Raw genomic sequence first — 26230 nt, forward strand, 5'->3', positions numbered from 1 at the left:
GGGCTATGTCTTTCGCCTTTCCTGATCGGGGATCCACGGCAAATTTGTTTCCCTACGATGGTCGTGATTCACTATGTGTGTCCTTTAGTTAGGGAGGGTGTGGCTCAGTTGTACCGTAGATCTCACAAGTAACGGCAATGAGGCTAGTGTTCAGGGAGCTAGTCTATTGACTGCCGGTGCTTGGCTCTGGTAGGTCTGCTCAGTACGAGTATTTGGCTGTGAATGTGTTAATATAATGCAACTTCCAGAACACAACATTTAAGGCTAATAGGAACCACATGATACAAATACAATATTAAATGAAAGTTAATGTGCTTTCAGACAGTCATGCCACATAATGGAAACAATGGGGAAATCAGAAATAAACTTGACTCAGAGGCCAGTTCAACTTGCTTCCACACCAAGAACACTTCTGATGCATGGCAGAGGAAAAACTAGCATGCATCAAGTGATACAAAGTTACTGGAGGCACACCCCGAGGGAAATACAATTAATCTACTAATTACACTCTTTACCAAACTAAAAGAAAAGGGGGATGTCTCCAAAATCAAACAGGCAGGCCCAGCTGAAAATCTAAGGCATCTGAATAATTGAGTGGTGTCAGGGCGAGTAGGGGTAAACTCCTATGTGGAAATACAAGCAAACATTAAATACGGTATAAATTAAGATAGAAATGACACCAACAGTGCTTACCCCAAGGCAGCCCATCCTTTTTTTTTTTTTTTTTTTTTTTTTTTTTCTAGGGGTTTTACGTCGCACCGACACAGATAGGTCTTATGGCGACGAGCAGCCCATCCTGGGAGGGAGAATCGCCAATGTGCGTCTGATCGCTGGACTGATGAGAAACGACAAGACCACAAAATTTTGCCTTGCTCTCTTAAGAAGGCAAAGCTGGCCCCGGTGTAGTCACCGAGTAACTAATCAGACCACAGAAGCCTCCCCCTCGCCACCCAGATCCACCAATCAAAACCCCTCACCAAGTTGCGATGTTTTCACAATATTCCAGAACATCACCTCACCTTAATTGTGAACTTTCCATCTTCCAAAATTAGTAAAAAACATTCTTCTAGAATTGACAGGGCAGACACACCCTGTTCCAAAAGTCCACATCACGAAAATTTCCAGAACATTACAAAATATCACTCAACAGTAATTTACAATTTAGTAGTTACATTTCCAAATTTAGATTCCACGTCACAATAATTTCCAGAACATTACAAAATATCACTCAGCAATCTATATATTAAATTTTTTTTATGAAAACTAAAGTCAGTCAGTCCGGCCATTCTATCCAGTCGATTTCCTTCATTTTTTAAAACTGAAAGGTATTCATGCACAGATTTGTCATCAGGTACTATAAATCACTTAACTTCCACCTTCCTCAAATTATTTGACTTTTTCAATTTTTGTCTCTTAGAAACAATCATATCTTTGGTTCTAATTGAGGTACGGAGTTCGTTTTGGCCTAAGAACACTCAGTGGATCAAGCTCTTTCATTTTAGTTCTTAACTATTCAAATTGGTTGATTCTGAGGAATGTTATGAGTGCACATTCAATTTGACGTCTCATTTCTTCAACATTTTTTCTCATTGTTGAAGCAATCATATCTTTCGTTCTAATTGAGGTACGCAATTCGTTTTGGTCTAAAAACACTCAGTGGATCAAGGGCTTTCTTTTGAGGTAATAACTTAATAACTACTTAAATTGGTGGATTCTGTGAAAAGTTGCAAGTATTTGTCTCCATGATGAAGATCTTTGAAGGACTTTTTAACAGTTCAGCGCGTAGTGTTGTTCCAAGGAACGTTTAATTCAATTTCTTTGTGTGATGTATTTTCAAGTGTTTTGTTGACATAATATTACATTCTATTACCACAGCAGATCATGTGCTTTATTTCATTAACTCAAAACTTTGCAAATACATCTGTGAGGATAGTAACAACAAAAACCCTACTTTGTACATTGCGGGCGGAGCCAGCGGGAAGCTGCTAGTAATAATAATTTACAATTTAGTAGTTACATTTCCAAATTTAGATGGATAAAAGGAATACAAATAAAATATTCTACAATAATATTTTACACCACATAGCAAACGTTTCTTTGAAAGAGGCATATTCCACAGGTCTCAACTATGAGTATCCTCCTTTACCAATAAATCACCTATGACTATGGCATAGCAAACTCATGATGAGATTTTAAAGAATCCTGCTGGCGGTGAATGGAAGGAATTTGTTTGTAAAAAAAAATATATATATCAGTGGAAATATTTTAATTTATTTGTTTCATGCTTCCTGCAGATACTCAGTATTTTTGAAATGGTGTGTACCCAAAATATCCTCAAGTGATATCTTCTAAATATGAAGTTTGGTTTAAGTGAGTCTGGTAGTTTTCCCACACAATAATAAACAAACAAACAAACAAACAGTTGCATTTCCTCTTAAAACAATAATCACTACCACCACAGATAGATAGACAGGCAAAAAAAAATTATATATTTTTCACATTTTGATCTTCAAATAGACTGGGAAATGTAAAAATATTGCCAAATACAGAGGGAATGTGCAAAAAGGAGATAATTAGATATATATATATATGAAAATTTCTTACCAAGATCATCTTGAATATTTACCTCATCATTACTGCAATCTGTTGTCAAAATCACAAACATCTGAAGCATAAGCAGGAAGTATTAACACCATAACACAACATGCTCATTATAGACTGTTATGCTTTTCATTGTTCAGTCTGCAAGCCTCTGTAAATTAACTAAGCATCTCCACGATCCTTGGAGTTAAACACTCTGAAGGCATAACTGATTCCTTAAAGAATAACAGTGGCATTATGACTTCAATGACAGCTGACGGTAAACTGCTTCCGCTATTCTGTACATAGTATACAAAAGTAAACATGTCTACAGCACATGGACGATAGGGTTAGTGGCTGGTTCTGACTGTAATAGAAATCTAAGTGGATGGTTTGATATGTTTTGGAAGCATAAGGAGGCTTGAAGGACCCAACTTGCTAATGGTGACAATTTAACTAGGCATTTTTATCTCCATGTTATCAAGTTCTGTGAATTATTCAATGTACAGTTTTCTTTTACCTACCAGCACAGCTCATCTTTACCAACCACTCACCATGGCATTCTTTTGCTCACTCAAGCATACCTGAAGAAAGAAAGTTCTCAATGAGTAGAAGCACCGTAACAGAGGCATAGTTCCTAAATCAGAATTTCCTTGCCTTCTTAAATAGTGTTTGACCATGTTGGTGAATATAAGGCAGAAAACGTTCATACTTCAATTTTTAAAATTTTTAAATTGTTCCATTTTGCTAAGAAAATTTCCTCTGTTAGATTGCAGAAGCTGATGATGATGATTCACAAGAATGCAGAAGGTCCTGGACAGAAGCTTCTGTTGTTCACTTGATAAAGGTGCGGGTAGGGGAGACAAATGTAAACACAACATCAAGAGCCAAACGTAAGAATCAATATCAGTACTGTGAACTGGCACTTGATGAACAACAATTTAACTTTCAAAATTATCATACTGTGTTCATTTTATATAACAACAGTTTCTTAATATTGTAGCTTACTAGCTATTGTACCCATCATTGACAGTACTATAACTTAGCATATGCATGATTACATTTCTGTCGACCCCTCATGTTGTTGCTGACATTCTGAGGTGTGTTGGTGGACAGCCTTTCCCTGTTACTGGCTTGTCATTACACCCTCATTTCCTAGCTCTCTCTGGCCCTGAGCAGTTCCATCCTTTTTTCTGTTTGATCTCTTCCTTGTGGTATCAAAACCAAGTATCAGGTTAACATTCAAAAATTACAGGGAGATGTACAAAGCATTTCAAATGTTGCTGGTATGATCTCCATAACAGCACCCCATAGAGTTAGTTCTCAGCTCTTGGACTAAATTTCGCTGATATTTCCCTTATTTTGCACTGTATCAGTGCAGAACAAAAACGTTCATAAATAATATTCTAAATATATTTTGTTGTGAGAAATATTCCTGAAAACCAACCTTAAGAGAGAGACACAGTTTTAGGTTTCAGAGTTCCTCTGAACCCCCCTTTTGGTGATTTTCTTTTTCATCAAAATATAGATAAGATCTTACTCACACTTATCCAAAACTTTCCTGTGATTCAGTAACAGACAAACAGACAAAACTAAACTGAACGCATCACAGGCTATTTTGTCCTATCCAGTGTCAAATATCAGGTTGATATAGACAGAAAGACAATTTTATATAGGCTATATACTATAGATAATAGCATCAAATGCAGGATTGATTAAGTTACTCACTGAAAACCAGCATATTTTAAAATAATATCTATCCGATAAGGCCTTGGGTGAATTAATACCCATGGGCGACCTCATCAGTGAGGATGGAGCCCTACTTATAATGAAGACAGCATACACATCTGGTACCCATACCAGAGGAATTAACCAATGGAGATTAAAACCCCTGGCCCAGCTGGGAATCAAACCTGGGACTCCTTGGACTAATGGATAGCATGCTAACCAGTTAGCCATGGAGCCAGACAGTTATATCTAATACTATAGTAAATCCCGATATTGTACATACTGTATTTTAACTTATATGTTGCATGAAATTTTTCAGGCACCATCATTACCCGTCTGAAGACAGTAACCAACACCTCAGTTCATTATCGTATTGTGTCTGGCAGTGAAGAACTACCATTATTCTCAGTGGATGCTCAAGGACAGCTTTATCTTGCCAGAACACTTGACCGAGAAGTTAAAGATTCTCACCTTATTGCTATATTAGCTGAGACTGACTCAAGCCCTCCTCTTACTGCATTAGCAGAGGTAACCTTGAAAGTTCTTGATGAAAATGATCACATGCCTGAGTTTGAAAGCAGTCCTTACAGATTAACAATAGCTGAAAATATTGAAGAAGGAACATCCATTCTCAGAGGTAAGTCTTTACTGGAATTCAATATTTGAGTTTGATCTATCTGTGAGCATATGATGAATTAATTAAGATTTCTAGTGAGAATAAATCATGAATCAATCTAAATGACAATCTTTAGCCATTATAAAAACAATTGGATTAGTCAGCAGTTGTAGTACATATAATTTCCAGACTAACTCCCATCCAAATAGAGCTTCAGGTCACCAGATTTCTTCTATACCTTGAACTCATAAAGGGGTGTAAGCAGAATTTTTTTAAATACAAAAACTATTCTTATTCTTTAAATGTAGGTACAGTAAATACTTTCAATCAATCAATCAATCAATACTGATCTGCATTTAGGACAGTCGCCCAGGTGGCAGATTCCCTATCTGTTGCTTTCCTAGCCTTTTCCTAAATGATTTCAAAGAAATTGGAAATTTATTGAACATCTCCCTTGGTAAGTTATTCCAATCCCTAACTCCCCTTCCTATAAATGAATATTTGCCCCAGTTTGTCCTCTTGAATTCCAACTTTATCTTCATATTGTGATCTTTCCTACTTTTATAAACGCCATTCAAACTTATTCGTCTACTAATATCATTCCACTCCATCTCTCCGCTGACAGCTCGGAACATACCACTTAGTCGAGCAGCTCTTCTTCTTTCTCTCAATTCTTCCCAACCCAAACATTGCAACATTTTTGTAATGCTACTCTTTTGTCGGAAATCATTCAGAACAAATCGAGCTGCTTTTCTTTGGATTTTTTCCAGATCTTGAATCAGGTAATCCTGGTGAGGGTCCCATACACTGGAACCATACTCTAGTTGGGGTCTTACCAGAGACTTATATGCACTCTCCTTTACATCCTTACTACCACCCCTAAACACCCTCATAACCATGTGCAGAGATCAGTACCCTTTATTTACAATCCCATTTATGTGATTACCCCAATGAAGATCTTTCCTTATATTAACACCTAGATACTTACAATGATCCCCAAAAGGAACTTTCACCCCATCAACGCAGTAATTAAAACTGAGAGGGCTTTTCCTATTTGTGAAACTCACAACCTGACTTTTAACCCCGTTTATCAACATACCATTGCCTGCTGCCTATCTCACAACATTTTCGAGGTCACGTTGCAGTTGCTTACAATCTTGTAACTTATTTATCACTCTATAGAGAATAACATCATCCGCAAAAAGCCTTACCTCCGATTCCACTCCTTTACTCATATCATTTATATATATAAGAAAACATAAAGGTCCGATAACACTGCCCTGAGGAACTCCCCTCTCAACTATTACAGGGTCAGACAAAGCTTCACCTACTCTAACTCTCTGAGATCTATTTTCTAGAAATATAGCAACCCATTCAGTCACTCTTTTGTCTAGTCCAATTGCACTCATTTTTGCCTTCACATTTATTGTCACCAATAATCATTTTCAAGCAAGAAAGGAAATGAGCATTCACATCTTCTTATAGTGTGAAAATGATGATGTCCTTCAGATAAAAGGTGGAATTGCTGAGAAATCAACATTCTTAGTATTCATGCAATATTCATGATTAAGTAATACAATCAGTGATGGATAAAGTACAAGTACAAAATAAAAATAACTGGGAAATATTTTATTCATTTACAATTACAAATTACTTTTCCACCAAATAATTAGTTAAATTACTCCACAGAACATCAGTCTTGAGAAAATGGCTGATTTTTCTTTTTCACAGAGATCTGGACTGATACCAAAGTTTACAAGGAAAAACATATTACTGCCTTTTTTTTTAAGCATGGAGAGATCAAGTGGCTATCATCACTTAGTGAGACTAAACATGATACTTTCAAACTTTCAAAATAATTGTTCTCATACAATACATAATTCTTGGTGTAACGGGTATTCTGCCTTCCATCCCTCACTACTTTACTGACTCTCCCATGCTGTCCTGATTGCTTGCCATATTTGTATTGCTAGTGTTGTCTGAACTGTTGACACGTTTGTACGCTGATATCAGTCTTAGGTAATTTTTATCCAGCACGCGTGTTTGTGTAAGTTTACAGTGAGATCTAATTTTCTGGTGGACTTCCAGAAGTTATGCAATGGACAGACTAACTGATAAAGAAATCACTGATTTACCTGGTGGCAAACAAGATGATGAAGTTGTTGGTGGAAGTGATGATTCAGATATCGACTTAGTTTATGAAAGTGATCATGGCAGTGATACCGAGTAAGACAGCTGTGTGTCAGAACACGAAGGGACTCCTTCCAGAAAATCAGAACATGAAGTTGTTGAGGATGATATACCATTAGGTATGTGACTTGATGTTTATAAGGGGAAGGATGGTACCATGTGGTACAAAAGCATTATTCCTCAAAGAGGCTGTACCAGAGTGCAAAATATAGTTATTCATTTGCCAGTTCCCAAAGGAGAAGTTCAAAATGCAAAGATTGCTATTGATTGTTAGGGGCTAATGATAGATAATAGGGTAATTGATCTTCTTGTTGTATCATATACAAGCATTTACATTGGGAGGGTGAAGTCCAACTTTTCTAAGGAGAGTGGTGCCACAGAAACCAACAAATCAGAAATAAAAGCTTTGTTTGGACTTCTGTACCATGCAAGTATGCTGCAATCAGCGCATCTAATACAAGGGATCAACGGGAGTGGCGTTAACATTTTCATTGCAACAATGTTCAAGGGAAAAAAGTCCTTTCCTCATATATGCATTCTATTTTACAGCATTATTTCTAGAGATCAGAGACACTTGACAGACAAACTTGCGCCCTTATGAGATGTTACCGAAACATTCAAGCAGAAGCATACAGAATGCTTACACAAACAGTGAATATGCAACAACTGATGAGAAGCTAGAGACTTGTCATGGTTGCTGTGGTTTTAGACAGTATATGCCAACAACTGGAAGGTCCATTTTGGTAGGATAATAGTGTACACGCTATAGTGAAGCTGCTGCTATTTCCAGTTGATTACACTGGGAGGAGCATAAGCATGAGCAATTACTTCAAGAGTGCCATTGGCAAATGATTTACTGAAAAACTTCAGGACCACATGTGTAGGTACTCTAAGGGCAAATAAATGTGAAATATCACATGAACTTGTATCTTCCAAAGGTCAAAAACAGTTTTCATCTTTGTTCTGTTTCACAAATTCGGTTATGCTTACATCATATGTTCCAAGGAAAGTAAAAGTACTAGTTGCCTCCACTATGCACCGTAACACCAGAGAAAAGAAGAAAGCTATGATAATAAAATTTTATCAATAAAACAAAGGGTGAGGTGGATATTGTTAATGAGTTATGTGGGTCGTACAAGGTGTCCAGAAGTTCCTTCCACTGGCCATTGACTATATTTTTTGGATATCTCAACATTGCTGGAATAAATGCATTTGTCATTCATAAGGCTATTATGGTGGAACTTCAGTACTCCATTGAAGGTGATTTTTGAAAGACATTTCCTTAGAGCTCACCAAGGAACATATTTTGCAATGGCTACACTAACTTCCCTACTACCATCAAATCTTCAAGCCCGAATACAGCGTTTGAACACAGTTTCTGAATGGAGTTGTTGTAAAGGAAGATAACCAGCCAAGAGAAAAAAAATTGAACTGGACAGTGTGAGGAATGCCTTAAAAAGGAAGATTGCAAAACTCAAACATTGTGTATAAAGTGCAACAAACTGATTTATAAAGAGCATATTTACCCCATTTGTCAGTCTTTTTACCAATAACTGGTCTGCTCATGTAAACTTCTGATCGAAAGAAATAGACTTGATAATTCTCTGTTTATGTGTGACTTGTATAATATATCTGAAAATGTTTTCCTTTGTCATTGTCATATCAGTAATAGCCTTTTCTTAGGTCTAATGAAAGTAATGTACTACAGTCATATAACTGAATATCTTGTTTCATATTGATTTTTTAAGCAAAATTAATAAATGTATTACTCATTATAAAAATGAAGATACAATGAACCTACATTTGCATAGATCACGTAATACGAAGGAATGGGTTGCAGAACAATTTTAATTTTCTACCTAGTACATGTTATTAGATTCTGATATTAATACAAAGATGGTATTTTGCTTATTGAAAAGAGAGGAGAGTGACTTACAGTACATATGGTGTTTCATAATGACAAACTGCTTGGATAAAATGTATCCATGAGTTACAAAACAGAGCACGCATTATGATGGATTAAATAGAAGATACAATGAACCTAGGTACATTTGTATAGATCATGTAATATGATGGAATGGGTTGCGCAAAGAATGTTTCCATAATTGACCACATGCAAACCCTCAAAGTCATAATACATAACTGTCTAATATATCTGAACGAGTAACCACAACAAGCTGCAAGTAAATGAACACAGCCACAATATTCTCAACAGTACTGGGCGGGCGCAGCTCTATGAGGATTTTAGTTCTTAAATATGTATGAACAGGTACTCTTTTCTTTATTTCTTTTTATTTTGGGAGCCATTTTGTATACCGCCATCGAAGCCCGAAGCCCACATGTAGTGATCAACACAAGCTACACTGCTTCGAACTTCTTGTTTCTAATAAAAGAAAGAAACAGCAGGGAGGATTGGAAAGGGTTTATGCATCAGAAGTATTGTCCTGTCCCCATGCTCAACATGCCACAGGTAGATATGCTGATAAGGTATAATGGTGATGAAGTCAAGGCAGCAAGAGCCAGGAAAAGAACATGTAGGTGGAAGTAGAAAGATTTCACATGTAAAACCTGGTGATGGGTACCAGTGGTATACTTAGCTTGACCAAAGAGAATGTAGGTGCAATGCCTTGCAAGTGCTGATGATCCAAAGTTTCCAAACTCTTGATGCGATGATATCAGTACTAGAATGTAATGATTACTTAAATGTAAATATTACCATTTTATTTCAAGAAGTAAATTATGAGTAAAAATTGCATTTGTGAGAAGTAATGATTAACGAATTTGACTATTTTCAGTCCCATTAACTATAACACAACTAGATGACTCAAAAGGCTCTTAGTGGATCTGCCTTGTCAATACTTTATTACATACATAACAACTATTTTACATCAATTGTACATGTTTTAAGAACATGACCCATTCTCATCAGCGATCAAAATATTAAAACATCCGTACAAACAAAGATCCTAAGCAACTTACAAAAGATCAACGATTTATATTATACATCGGAAACTGGCTTAAAAATTATAGTTCTATTATTATTATTGTTACCTGGGTTTTATTGAAGCCTCCATGCTCAGGTGCAGCACACCGGCTTCTCACAGCTGGGTTCCATGGTTCAAATCCCAGTCACTCCATGTGAGATTCGTGCTAGATAAAGCTGAGGCAGGACAGGTTTTTCTCTGGATATTCCTGTTTTCCCTGTCATCTTTCATTTCAGCAACACTCCCCAATACTGTATGATTTAATTTTTTCTATCAGTCATTAATCATTGCCCCAGAGGAGTGCAACAGGCTTTGACAGCTGGCACAATTCCTACCCTCACCGCTAGATGGAGACTTCATTCATTCCATTCCTGACCCAGTCGAATGACTGGAAATAGGCTATGGATTTTCATGTTTTCATCTGGGTATTATTGTCCCAAGTTGCTGTAACATCCTTCTTGAAGTTGATACGCAACACAAACACCAAAGAAGTTTTGATATGTGATACAAACTCCAGTGAAATTGTCTTATAGGAATAATAATCATAATTAGGAAGAAAATAATATCAACATTACTTGCTTAGCTTTTGCTGATGATTTGGCAATTCTCTCCTGAGATGAGCAGACAACAATTCACCAGATTGAAGTCCTCAAAGAATGTGCTGGGAAAGTTGGTTCGCAAATCTTCTTCACAAAAACTGCATTCATGGCTGCAACACACATTGAACCACAAATGCTGGTTACAAAATACAGCACAATAAACAAGGTTAATCATTTCAAATATTTAGGTGAAATCGTTGAACCTACAGGTACAGAAAGAATAGCAAAAAAAAACATGTGAACTCAAAACGCAGAAAGCATATGGGAAAACCGCGAACATCTACAACAAAAAAATGCATGAGCATTAACTCAAAAACCCAACATTACATGACCGTCATCAAACCTGAAACACTTTATGCCAGTGACACCTTAAACCTCAGTTATAAAGGGGATCTCGAAAATATCAAGAAAGCTGAAAGCAAAATCATCTCAAAAATCCTTGGCCCGAAACTAACAGATGAAGGATATTGTCTACAATCGCACAAAATCACACAAAAATACTCAAACATTGAAACAGATTTCCGTAAACGATGATTGAAATTTTATGGACACATTATGAGGCTAGATGACAACCGACTAACAAAGAAAATATTGATGTACTCACAAACATTAAAGATGACAATGGTTTGGATCAAATAAGTCCAAAATGATCCCAATAACGCCAGCATCACACCTACAGATATCGAAGACTGCAAAACTTTCACACATAAGATCTACACTTGGGAAGTTGCTTTGGAAGATAAGCCCAGCAGATCTAGAAGAAAATGGACTAGCGAACGTCGAGCTAAACATAGCGACATGATGAAAGAATTCTGGAAGAACAAGAAAAATAACAACAGCAAATCATAATTTGCTTTATGTGAGCCTTTATGAGTTGTAACAAACTAAATAAATAATAATAATAGGTCTGCAACAATAGTACAGCCTCTCCCTAGTTGTAGGCATCCCTTCTAATGCCTGTAAGCAGTGAAGTCTCAGGGAGATGGGCTGAGCTGAATGATGTTTACCTAAATTTCATGTTCTTTAAAAGTTGTCACAACTGTTGTATCTGAGTGACACATGGGGTCATGGATTGTGTTCTACTCAGTTGAGAAATGCTTGTGTTTTGGATTTGGCACATACTGGCTTAAGTCATTTGTTTCTAAGTTGCCACCATTGCCTGCTCATTCCTAAATCAACCATTCAGCACCCAGCTCATCTCTATAAATACTGTAAGCTTGACCCTTATGTATCTGGGACTGTGTGATGTTAAGTGAAGTTCTCCTCCCAGAAGACGACGGGTGAGGCTGGGGCATGAATAAGGTGGGCAGCAGTTTAACCTAAAATATGAACTTATCTGTGTGCAGCAATGGGAAGATACCAGCGTTCCCCTCCAGCAGGTAGCACTTAGGGCGTGCTGCGATTACCTTTAGTTTTTATGTAGGATTCATAGTTTGTATTATGTAGGTTTCTAGGCAGTCTGCAGACAGAGTGTAAACCCCCTAGTGGGTACTATATAATTTAAGGACGTACGAGTGGTACCCCTCATTTCCCTTATTAACTTTTGCTTTCTGGTGACTAAGCTTTCCTATTCTTTAAATTTCTATCCTTCTTTTCAGACTTTACACTTTCCTTCTGGTTTTAGTCACTTAGTATGACTTATTGTCTGTGTCACCGGGCCTGCTGCCTCATTAGGTTTCATGACAAGTCTTGTCACAGGATTGCTTGAGAGGTTCAGCATCCCACTTCATTTTGTTCTTGCCCTTTCCATTAAATTCTTTTTTCCCTTTCCTTGGCTGTCTAAGTATGAGCTTCAGCTCCTTTTCTCCTGGGTCCTTCAATCCATATTTTGTGTGTGGCTCTCCTATTTAGTAAGGGCAGCAAGTGTCATGTGGTATAAGAGTTAGTGAGCTCTTAAGTGTAATTTGGTACCTGGTGTGACTTCTTGGCCTGTTTGGCCATGAAAAATTGAAACTGTGGTTCAGGGTTTGAGACCCTCCCAACATGTAGTTATGTAAAATTGCAGGTTTTATTCCTCCGCTTATTGTAACTTGTTTTGGAAGCTCTAGCTTCTTCCTCTATATTTAAACAAAGTTTAAGGTTCAATTACCCCTGTGAAAGGGTAATCTTGTTAATAGAGGCTTTGGCCTCAAGTCTCATTCACTTACCAGTAATATTCTTGACTTAAAAGTCATGTGTTGTAAAATGGGAACTTCCTGTCCTCCATTAAAGGTTACGATATTGTAAATATCCTTTTTATAGTCTATATTCTATTTTGTTATATTGTTAAAAGTGAAAAGAGAGTAGAAAAAATAAATTTGAAAATACATTCTAAATTTAAATTTTCTTATTGTGGTTTTGTCCAGTGCCTGGGTTCTGTTGTTTCTTCCCCTCTACTCCATGGATAACACCGTAACAAGGTCTATAAGTTTTTAAAGCTAATTTTTTATGTTTAATATCATTTGTACATTGTTTCAGGTCTTTGTTTGTTTGTATGGATGTTTTAATATTTTGATCTCTGATGAAGAGAATGGGTCATTTTCTCTAAACATGTATGATTGATGTACAAAAGCATTGGTTTTATGTATGAAATAAAATATTGACAGGACGGAGCCACTAAAACCTTTTTGAGTCATATATAAGTGACAATTACAAGTAATAATTACTAAAAATGTATTTGTTAAAAGTAATTTGATTACCTTTATTCAGTTACTTCCCAACTCATAATATAACAGTGCATTATTTGACATTCCTGTCTATTTGAAATGTGTTATATAGATGTCTTGATATCAGTCCAAAGCAAGTTCTGTTTTCTTAATTCGTTTATTCTGAGCAAGTTATGTGTGATTGTGACTCTCTTTTCATTTAGTGTCATCCTGAAGTAAACAACCCAAAGCTTTCCAATCAGGAATAAGATTGTAAATAGAATTGCTTTCCACTCTACTTCTAATTCACAAGATTTCATAAATAATATGAAAAAGTTGTTGCTTAACTCTAGGATTGGAATGTATTTGTGTCATTTCAGTTGTTGCTCATGACCGAGATCTGGGGAGTAATGGAGAAGTACGCTATTCTTTCGGTTCTGATATTGGCGACCTTGCTAATGTATTTGCTGTTGATGCCTACACTGGATGGATCACAAATCTTGTGCAGTTGGATAAAGAGGAACAGGCTGAGTTTGTGTTTCAGGTTGTTGCCACTGATAATGGCAACCCTAAACACTTCACAAGAACAAGTGTTTATATCAAACTTAAGGATTACAATGACAACCCCCCAGTATTCAGCAGTCAACATTATGAGGCAATGGGTAAGTCCTAGTTGTAGTCCTAAACAGGAACATTACACGTAAAAAATTAACTGAAAATTGTGAAGAATAGAGAATGGAGTTAAATTGTACTGTTAAGGAGAAGGACTTGCTTTGTGTACATTAACATGAATATTATCTGAGAGACACAAGAATATTAATCCAAAGATTCTCTCCTCTGATGTCGAATTCTTATTCATTTGTTATATTTACTAATGTTATAGAGAAAGTTTATGAGTTTGTTTGTATGTGGAGACTAATATCAGGAAAGACTAAACCAATTTCAGTAATTCTTTCACCATTTGGAAACTTATTTCTTCTGAATTATCTTGGGCTATATACAGTTGTGCTAGCTTTTGAAAGCTTTTCAGGGGAGCAGGTAGTTTAAGAGCAAGTCAGAAAAATCGTGCATCCAGGACCCTTAAAAGAGAATATGCTGCCTGACTTGTTAATTTTATTATAACAATTGAGTCACTAGGTCTACTTAGGGCACGTACTATGATTGTCAAATAAACAGCCAAATACGTAGGCTGCAGTTTTGCAAACTAGAAGTTGAATATTTTCTTGCATACTACCAATGGATTTTAACTAGAGTATGTTATGCAGAAGATGTAGTAACATTTAATTGCATTGGCAATAAGGTTTACACCATCACAAAGCACTCATATGGGTAGCATTATGCCATCCATCAGAGACTCGGGTTACTTTGCTGAAGAACTGAGAAACATCCAGCTGGAAATTGAACACTGTCAGTCCAGTTCAACATACTCTCCCTCTTCACTAACTTACCGCAAGAGAAGCCCTGAGCCTCATTACTCAGATATTTCCAGAGGATTTCACTAAATTTTTTCACCTTGCCACACCACAAGTTATTTGTTATGGAAAAATAACTATGAGTTAATCAAATGGGTCACCATGAGCACCTTTCTAAGCCCAGTTATCACCAGCTTTTCAATGGAAAAGTTGAGCAAATTGTCCTCAAGTACACATCACTCAAACCAAAAACATGGCAAGAATACAAGAGGATATGGACAACACCTTCATAGTGTACCAGAAAAAGTTACTGGGCACAAGAGCAAGGAAAGGATCTCAGGTAGTGTACGGTTTTCTCTGGAGCAGGTACAGAGAACGAAGCTTCGCAGGGCGAATAATAGATGATATTAACATTTTTCTGATAAATTTATTAATGATCTGGATAAAAATCACCCTGCTTCTATCATTCATTCAAATAATATTGTCTTGAAAGTAAATCTTCCATTAACATGTTCAGATTGAAATCAAAATGCAGAATTTTAAATGCTGTTAACCCATTAACTGCCATGATCCCCAATTGGGGATTTCTTCTTTCCTTGGAGATTCTGTTTCTATGTTTAGGTTGGTAACAATGATTACATATTGACATTGATCTACAGACATTTTTGAAGCATGTGGTTGAAGTATTTGTTCACTGTTGCCAAGGCTGTGGGTTGTAGTGCATGATTTCTGTGATGAGGCATGGTATTCAGAAGTTCAACACTTGCGAATTTTCAAATAACAGTAAGTCATATTATAATATTTTATTTCCAAATTCCAATCAACTGAATTTAATGTCTAATGCTTTCAGAAGATATAGAACACCCTTTCACCTTCATGGTTATTTTCATTTAGCATTGGAGGTTTCTGAAAGCTTGATCCCCATTTGGGGCTCATGGCAGATACCATATAAGTTTCTTTAAATTTTTTTTTAAGATCGTAATGAGTCGCTATACTGCAGGTTGTCTTAGAGAAATCAAGGAAATAGTCAATGATCCAAACTTTATGGTTCGTGATGTCCATGAAAGTGACTGTGATGTGAATGATACTATTGATATTGTTGAGCTACCACCGGATCACGTAGACAATATTTCTGACTGTGAGGACATTGACGAAACTGAACTAGAAGATATGGTCCCAACTGATGTACCAGGAAGATTGGAAGTGCCTACTCACCAAGAACAGGACAGTGAAGGAACTGTGCAACCTGAAGTAGAAGATGCAAACCCCGCAAGAAAAAAGGTTAGGTCTAATATCACTTCTAAATGTAAGGGAAGACGCAACATTCAGTAAATCATATCCTGACTCTCGAGAAATTGAGCAGCGGAAAGTCAGTCTGACAACAGCTCATAAAGAAAAGATCGCTTTTGGATGTTTTGAAGAATTCTTTGATGAAACAGTACTGAGACTGACTGTTAGTGAAAGCATTCGGTATGCCTCCCAGAACAATAATCACAGCCTCCAACTATCGCCGGAATGTATCAAAAAGTTTATAGGGATTCTGCTGTGGATATCCCTCACTCAAGAACAGCTGCGTTGGAATGAAGATGAGGATTTTGACGTATTAATTGTGCGGAAATGTATGAGTCGCAACCGATATCTTGAAATCAAACACCACCTTCACTTCAACGACAACTCACTTCTGAATAGCATCCCAGGGTGTGAGAGAGACAAACTTTTCAAAATTCATCCCGTATTGGATTTGCTAAATAAGAATTTCATGAAATTTGGCATTTTCTCTGAAAGCCTGAGTATCGATGAGCAAATGTGTAGAAGATTTTCTGATAGATTAAATGATTTTAAAATATATTTCAGAAAATAATTCATCTACTCATTCTCTCTTCCCTGTCCTCTGTCTTGGCAGTCTTTCTTCTTTCATCTGCTTGACATGACCAAACCATCTCAATCTGTTCTGTTCCACTTTGTAATTTAGTTTTTGCACATTTAACTCTTTTTTTGTATGTCTTCATTTCTCACTCGATCCGTCATTGTCTTCTCTACCACACTCTTCACAAATTTCATTTTAGTTGTCTGTTCTCTGCTCATATCTTTGAGTCATTGTCCTGGTTACAGTAATTAATATCCCTTTAGCCTTTATTGTTACCAATACATCTTTATTCCATATTAATCTCCATACTTGGTAGTAAAAGGCACTCCCGAGTTGTATCCTTTTACTAATTTCCGTACACAGTCTTCCATTTTCTGTCAGTTCTCTTTCCAAGTATTTGAAGTATTCTACTATTTCCAATTCCTTGTCTCCAATTTTGATAGCTCCTTTTCCTTCTTTACTTCCTCTACTTATAACCATTGTCTTGCTCTTCTCCATGTTGATCCTCAATCCCCATTGTTCAGTCCTTCTATTCAGTACATTCAGCTGTTGCTATACCTCCTCCTCATCTTCTCCCCAGATCTCAACATCATCCCCAAACATCATAACATTAATTATTTTCCTTCTATAGTCTTCCCTTGTTGCCCTTACAATGTCATCCATCACCATTAAGAACAGTAAAGATGACAACACACTCCCTTGTTTTAGCCTTTTGTCGATTCCAAACCATTCTGTTCTACCCACTGTTGTCTTCACACAGCTGTAACAGTTATCATATATATTACTTTTACCACTTCCATGGATAAATGGTTAGCATGTTGGCCTTTGGTCACAGGGATCCTAGGTTCAATTTCTGGCAGCGTAGGGAATTTTAATCATAATTGTTTAATTCCTCTGGCATGTTGTATGTGTCATCTTTTTTTATATATAATTTCATCCTCATCATGACGCACAGGTCACCTACAGGCGTCAGATCAAAAGACCTGCATCTGGTGAGCTGAACTATTTCTCAGACACTCCTGGCTCTAAAATCCATAAACCAATTCATTTTCACCATTTCTGAATCCAAATTGTTCCTCATGTAGCTGACTTTCTACCTTTTCTCTAATTCTTCTTTCCAATATCCTTTCCATTATCTCGGCAACATGGGAGAGGATGTTGATTCCTTGGTAGTTACTGCACATCTTCTAATCTCCTTTCTTGAACATTTGTATTATAACCCCCCTTTTTCCCAATCCTCGGGTACTTTTCTCTCTCTCCATACACACCTGAATATTCTATAATTCCACTAGAATCCTGCTGGTCCTCCAGCCTTGATCATTTCTATGGTTACTTCATCTATTCCCACAGCTTTTCTCATCTTCATCTCTTTAACTGCCCATTCCACCTCTGTCATTGTAATGTCTGATGCCTTCTCTGTTTTATTCTTGCTACCTGGATACCTTCTTCACATCTTTTATATTATAACCTATTGTGCTTGAGTGAATTATTGTCAATGAATCTTTCAGTTATCTGACAGTATATTATAGGAGCCTATTATAGTATGAGGAGATGCAGGAATAAGTGTAGTAAATATATTTAACAAGTTTAAAAATTATTCTTTAAGGACTTTTAGTACTGAAATAAGTTCTAATTACTTAATGAAATAAGTAAACTCATGTCCTCATCTCGAGGTGTTCATTTAAGGCACATTCCTAATGAAAGTGAGCTACATGTAACATCTTAACCACATACCAGCTCTCTTTCCATTTTGAAATCTCTGGTGGTACAGGAATCAAACCTATGCCTCTGCGGAAGGCAGCTAATAGTACTAACCATTTTGTTAAAGAGGCAGAGAGCTGATAAATAATATGACTTTTCAATTATATTAAATATGAGAAAGTTAATTACACATGTTAGTACTGACATCACAGTCGCATAAGCTCAGAAATTGGTCTATGCAGCAGGTATTAAGGACAACAAATGTGTCACCACTGCACATCAGGCGACAGGTAGCTGACCTGAGTTTCCTCCACGGGATCTTAAATGGGCATTACAGCTCGGAACATCTTGTCTCACTCTTCTCTCTCCGTGTTCCTTCCCGCTCTACCAGAACTAAAGACCTTCTCCACATTCCCCACACTCAGCACTCAATACTTCAACGACCTTTCCTAACCCATCTCCCAACACTCTTCAACAATATTAGTAGGAGACAAGAGCTTGATATAGCATCAAATAAAAGCATAGTCGAGAGGGGGGTAAATAGTCTCTTACAGATAAATTGATGTGAAGGAATTATGCCATCTTCTTGACCCACGACGACTTGGCTATGAACATGGACATTCACATGGTTTTCAATTTGGACAGTTGTTATTAGTAGGCTGTGTACCTGATCTTGTTATATTTTGTTGTGTTTGTTATATTTTATTATGAAAGTTTACATTTGTTAATTAGTCTGTTGACAGTGCAAGTGAAATTTGCTCAGTGTAGCTGTATCTTGTGCTTCATGAATAAATAAATAAATAAATAAATAAATAAATAAATAAATAAATAAATAAATAAATAAATAAATAAATAAATAAATAAATAAATAAATAAATAAATAAATAAATAAATAAATAAATAAATAAATAAATAAATGAATGAATGAATGAATGAATGAATGAATGAATGAATGAATGAATGAATGAATGAATGAATGAATGAATGAATGAATGAATGAATGAATGAATGAATCAATCAATCAATCAATCAATCAATCAATCAATCAATCAATCAATCAATCAATCAATCAATCAATCAATCAATCAATCAATCAATCAATCAATCAATCAATCAATCAATCAATCAATCAATCAATCAATCAATCAATCAATCAATCAATCAATCAATCAATCAATCAATCAATCAATCAATCAATCAATCAATCAATCAATCAATCAATCAATCAATCAATCAATCAATCAATCAATCAATCAATCAATCAATCAATCAATCAATCAATCAATCAATCAATCAATCAATCAATCAATCAATCAATCAATCAATGATACATGGGCGGATGGATTGACGGACTGGCAGACAGACTGACAAATCTCATTGAGATATGAAACTGCTATGTTTCCCTATTTGTTCTTGTTACAGTAAATGAAGATGCTCTACCCGGGACAGTGGTAGTACAGTTGAGTACTACAGACCAAGATATGGACTTAGTATCACCTGTTGACTTCTACATCACCGGTGGAGATATGCGGAACCAATTTCAAATTCGTCAAACTGGGGAAGTTTATGTTGCAAAAGCCCTGGACCGAGAAAGCATCAGTAAATATATACTAGATGTAACAGCTACTGATGGCAAATACATTGCCAAAACTAAGGTCACTATCAACATCTTGGATGCAAATGGTAAGAATTAAATGTTGTGTTCCCTTTAGAGAATACCAACTGATCTATTCTTATCGATTGAATTTGGATTTATGATTTGGGAATGTTCATATAAGTCTGCAAATGTTCATCAGCATTTCTCCTGCTGTGTAGTGGAGTCCTCTATATGACTCCGCTATCTCCATTTCATTTGGTAAGGGCCGATGACCTTCGATGTTAGGCCCCTTAAAACAACAAGCATCATCATCAGCATCATTTGGTAATGGGCCATGTCAGAGTGGATTTACTCTCTTCATGTCATTATGTAGTGAATCAACTTATTGTTGTTTAGGTCATCTCTTGGATCTCTTCCCAATGACTTCTAACATGTGACCCATCTTTGCAACTGTATCCTCTTCTGCTCACAACAGGTGTCTAAACCATCGTAGTTGACCTTCACACATTTTACTCTGGATCGACTGAATGCCAATAATTTTCTTATGATGTTGGAAACAAAATCCTTTCTAACAATGCTCATCCTCTCAGCATCTTCATGATGCTTAGTTGACATTCTGCCTCTTACATTGTCATCCAACATCTGGTACCATAGAATAAAGAGGGCAGTGCAATAAATCTTTGATTTCAAGTGGTCTTTCGTCTGGTAATCACAGTTGATGTTTTTGGACATGCAGGGATGTGTGTTCTGTGTTATATACATTTATTTTCTATACTTTGTCAACAGATAATCCTCCATATTGCCTTAAATATCGCTATCGAGAAGTACTATCAGAAGGAATCTACCCAGGAAGCTATATACTTACTGTTCTGGCAAATGACATTGATGAAGAACCAAATGCAAACCTGAGATTCTATTTAACTGGAGAGGGTGCTGATAGATTTTCTCTAGATAAATCTGCAGGTAAGCTGTTCAGGTATTTCTTTCTTTCTTTCTTTAAAAAAAATATAAAACATTGTCATTTTCTTTCAAATTTTTATCTAGTGTTGTTCTACTCTACTACAGATATGTCTTCCGTGTCCTTCTTTTACTATTCTGGTTTACTCCAGCCTTTCTGTATGCAGAGGCAAAAGGAAAGCTACATTAATTTCAGTATATTTTATCAATTTTATAACATAGGAAATTAATGTATTACAGAAAGAAAAGAGAAACTTTGGCTAGAACCACAAATAATGCAGCAGGTACTGAAAACTACAATAAACATAATGCGATAAGATGATGAAAATGCAGAAAGAAAAAAGAAAGGCTGTTGAAGTAAAGAAGAACCATGAAAGAAATAACATTGAAACTAAAGGTCAGCAGAAATAATCTGATAATATCACATGGGGTAAACATCAGAAATCCTGGAATGAGATGATGTGATATTAAAAGTTATTTTCGATATCATGATAAAAAAGTTTGATGTCAATATTACAAAAACATGTTAAACTGATACTTTAAAGGCACTCTGTTGTAAGCTGGTAATGGGTATTTAGTTAGGAAGGTAGGTGTTGTCAGAGAAGATCCAGAAAACCATCTTGATATCCTGCTGACTAGGACAGAGCAACAATAAGAAGATTGTAGATTCCAATGTGGAAGCCTATCACCTGGGTAGAAAGATAAAACTGGAGTAGATGCTCATGAGAAATATGAGCTAGTTGACTTCAGCATGATATATACCGGGTGGTCCACCAGCCCCTTGCGCTCCAGTTTTATGCATCCCTTCACATTTACTGCAATTCTGAAAGACATCAGTCCCTCTCCCTAAAAGTCATTAACCTCATTTTTTGGTCCGTATTGACGACAGTGAATGCATACAATTTCCAGAATATTCGTTTAATGTCAACCTAGTCAATACTTACAATACCACATTTTGTGGTTAAATAATTATAAAAATTAGACAGATCGTGAACATGTTTCGTCCTTCCTAATGGGCATCATCAGCACAATGGATAACCTTAAAACAAATAATTACAATTAAGACTGTTTACAACTATTAGTCATATAAAATTGGAATGAGATGATGTGATATTAAAAGTTATTTTCGATATCATGATAAAAAAGTTTGATGTCAATATTACAAAAACATGTTAAAACAATTGTAGTACAACTTTACAATATTGTCTAAAAAAATATTTGTTAATATTGGTGAGAAGTTTGTCAATCGGCATTCGTCTGGAACTGAAATGGATCCTTTTCTTTTAACTTTTGGTGAAAGTCAATATTATAATCGTGTTCACCAGCAAGTAGAATTTGCAGAATAGAATATATAAAAAACATATGTCCTATGGTAGAAAATTAGGTCAGGAGTGATCATTTGGTGTTTCTTCTTGAGTTAAATTGGTTAAAATGCCGATTGACAAACTTCTCACCAATATTAACAAATATTTTTTAGACAATATTGTAAAGTTGTACTACAATTGTTTTAACTTGTTTTTGTAATATTGACATCAAACTTTTTTATCATGATATCGAAAATAACTTTTCATATCACATCATCTCATTCCAATTTTATATGACTAATAGTTGTAAACAGTCTTAATTGTAATTATTTGTTTTAAGGTTATCCATTGTGCTGACGATGCCCATTAGGAAGGGCAAAACATGTTCACGATCTGTCTAATTTTTATAATTATTTAACCACAAAATGTGGTATTGTAAGTATTGACTAGGTTGACATTAAACGAATATTCTGGAAATTGTATGCACCCTCTCCCTAAACCGGACTAATATAAGAAGATGTGTGTTTACAGGCTAGAAGACAGCACGAATTGTGAACGCCACTATTAATTCATTATGAGTACCTCGAATGAACCTGTAAAATGAGTACAGATATGCAGAACACATACTTTAAAACAGGAGGTGGATGCACAGACCGGGAGCATGGTACTGTACAGGCTGGGAAGTAGACACCGTAGATCAAGTATCACAGTAACTCACATGGCAAGCAGGCAGGGAGATATGTAATAGTGGACAGTGCTCGAGGTAGGAGGTTCGAATCCCATGTAAGATTTTTTTAAACAGCCAATTGCCTGGGATGTGGTAAGGATGCATACTTGATAGCTTCCAAGGACTGATTTGTTCATTTGACCTTGTAAAAGATCATATGTATTGTTGCATTGGGTATGGTGCTGGGTTGGACGAGGATGTGGCCAGTATAGGCTGGGAAGTGGGTGCTGTAGGTCAAGTGTTGCAGCGGCTCACATGGCTAGCGCGCAGTAGGATGTGTGATAGTTGACAGTGCTCAAGGTTAGAAGGTTCAAGTCCCATACAAGTATTCTTTCAAGCCAGTTGCCTGGAATGTGGTAAGGTTATATATTTAATACCAGTATTTTTAACAGACTGATTTGTTTATTTGGCCCTGAAATGGGCTATTGTTATGAAGCTGGGTTGATAGTGGCTAGGAAACATGTGACAGGATTTCAGTTATCCACGTCGTTTAATCCAGCACTGCTCGAACTGACGACCTCTGCGGCCGATACAGATCTACGCGCGATATTGTAAGGACCGTTTGGCCCATTGCAACATCTCCGGCAAAACGGATCGGCATGCCTCGGTGATGAGCTGTCTAAGGTGTCAAGGACTGGCCAGCTCCTGTGCATACACCAGTTGTTTTACATGGCTCCACAGAAAAAATCCAGGGGCGTAAGATCAGCCAATCTGGCGGGCCAGGGGACAGGTCCTCACCTTCCTATCCATTTATCAGGATACGTCACACGGAGGTGGTCTGTCATGCTCAAACCACCTCCTGCAATGGTCAGGAAGTGGCACATGTTCCAAAAACGGTGGTAGTTCATCTTAGACAAACCGCAGATAGCATTGACTGGTCAGATGGACCTCAAAGAAATGGGGACCAATGAGGTGATCACCCATGATTCCACACTATACATTCACACCCCACTGTACCTGAAGAGCTGTCTGTCACACCCAATGGGGATTATCCACACTCCAGTAATGCATATTATGGTGATTAACAGTTCCATTGTTGTCGAATCGTGCTTCATCCGTAAATAAGAGAGTTGTTAGAAAAGCAGGATCAGTGTTCACATGTTGTAGAATCCATTGATAGAATGCCACCCGGGCATCAAAATCATGACCATGGAGTTCGTGCTGTAAGTGCAGATGATACAGGTGAAACCGCTATGTATGCAATGTCCGCATAACAGACGCTCGGCTGATGTTCATCTCCTGTGCAATGGTCCATGTGCTAGTATTAGGGTTACCCTGGACAGCATCAAACACGACCTCTTCATTGTCAGCAGATGTCACGGGATGATCTCGAACTGGTGGTGTCCTTCCCAGATATGCAGGATCCCACAGGTGTCTTTCCACACTCCGGAATGTCATACCCATTGGTTGTCGTCTATCTGGATAGCGTTGTTGGTACAGGCATTGTGCCTCATATGCATTCTGTCTAGCTTTTCCATAGATAAATAACATATCCACATGCTCGTTGCTGGAATACATCTCGAGGCAGTGAATAAACTTCGTGTTGTGAATTGCTTCGAAGGAGGGGAGTTTGCGCAGCTACATACTTACATGCCATTGCATGTTATCATTCCAATGGGGTATTCTTTGCCCTACCTGTGGTCTACGAAGCTTGGAACATGTACGACGTAGCTAACTGTGCACAGACCATCATCTATCCTCGCCCAACCCAGCACCATACCCAATGCAACGATACTTACAGCCGTTTACAGGGTCAGATAAACAAATCAGTCCTTGGAAGATATCAAGTATGCAACCTTACAACATCCCAAGCAACTGGCTGTTAAAGGAATTCTTACATGGGATTCGAACCTCCTACCTCAAGCACTGTCCACTATCGCATATCTCCCCGGCCACTTGCCGTGTGAGCCACTGCGACACTTGACCTACGGCACACACTTCCTAGCCTATACAGTACAGTGCTCCCGGTCTGTGCATCCACCTCCTGTTTTAAAGTACATGTTCTGCATATCTATACTCGTTTTACAGGTTCATTCGAGGTACCCATAATGAATTAATAGTGGCACTCATGATTCCTGCTGTCTTCTATCGCGTAAACATCTCATTATACTACCCCACTTTAGGGAGAAGGACCGATGTCTTTCAGAATTGTAGTAAAACTGGATCACAAGGGGCTGGTAGACCATATGTGATCAAATTTGTAGCATTCAAGGTTTTCAGGGGCTGGACAAAGTGTTTAGTGCAGTGTGGAGGAATGACACAGTACACATGGATTGAACAAGGTCAGACATTTTAAGAATATGAAGTATATCAATTGGATCTAGAGAGATATTACTTGGTTTGATATTACTTGGGTTGAAACTTCTTGAGGTAAAATAGTAAGTCTGCACACAACAGCTGAGGCCATATGATTGATTTATTTTTTAATTTTTTTATTTTTACTATTTCCTTTATGTCGCACGAGCACAGATGGATTTTACGGTGACAATGGCATAGGAAAGGTTTAGGAGTGGGAAGGAAGCGGCCGTCACCTTAATTAATGTACAGCCACAGCTTTTGCGTGGTGTGAAAATGGGAAATCATAGAAAACCCTCTTCAGGGCTGCTGACAGTGGGGCTCGAGCCCACTATCTCCCCGAGTAGTAGCAGTAGTAGTATTAGTTATGTTTTGCCATTGTTGATGTCGAGAAACTTGTGCTTTTATTTTGAAATTTATTGGTGTCAGAGATAGTTGTTCTTTTTGAACTTCTGAATACAGCCACATTAGTAAGTTTGTCAGTCTAGGATCCCTGCAGTATGAAATTAAATAATGTTATCTTCCATTTTTTTTTTCACTACAATGCCAAGTCTTATTGGTTACTTCTCTTTTGCCAAAGAAATGCAAGAAAGTATTATATGAAGATGAGTTACAAGAATTGTCTTCTAAGTTTTTAAACACTTCCGAGTCCTATGACTTTGGAAAAGCAGTTCATGAGTTCGTTATCTTTCTTGCTAAGTCAATTGATTACCATCTTGGTCCAAAATATCCCACCACAAAATACTATGAAGCTCGACAAAGGCGTAGAGATAACACTTTGGGTGAAAACTACAAATCCCATTCATTCTTCATGAAAAACATGTTGGAGGAGATGTGAAAAGTATGCGTTGGAGATAACCCAATACAATTTTTACAACCAATAGAGAAAAGTTGTAAGGTCTGGAATTCAAGGAGACAAGCCAGTGGTGTGTAAAGCCAGCCTGAATGTAATCTGAAAAATTCAGTGATCAGTTTTCAAATGAGAATACTGTATATGCATTTGTGAAGAATATCTTTTTCATATTACAAACCATGAAAGATCTAGTCTT

General features: G+C 37.0%; 1 protein-coding gene across 1 annotated transcript in view; it reads left to right on the forward strand.

Moving 5' to 3' along the window:
- Window positions 1-26230, forward strand: part of LOC136874446 (fat-like cadherin-related tumor suppressor homolog) — a 671031-nt gene that overhangs the window by 510941 nt on the left and 133860 nt on the right. The window contains exons 27-30 of the mRNA XM_068227805.1: window positions 4628-4945; window positions 13702-13983; window positions 19724-19984; window positions 20685-20861. Coding sequence (XP_068083906.1) covers window positions 4628-4945; window positions 13702-13983; window positions 19724-19984; window positions 20685-20861 — 1038 coding nt within the window. The remainder of the gene's footprint in view (window positions 1-4627; window positions 4946-13701; window positions 13984-19723; window positions 19985-20684; window positions 20862-26230) is intronic.

This window comes from Anabrus simplex, chromosome 5 (assembly GCF_040414725.1).
Source record: "Anabrus simplex isolate iqAnaSimp1 chromosome 5, ASM4041472v1, whole genome shotgun sequence".
Classification (NCBI taxonomy): domain Eukaryota; kingdom Metazoa; phylum Arthropoda; class Insecta; order Orthoptera; family Tettigoniidae; genus Anabrus; species Anabrus simplex.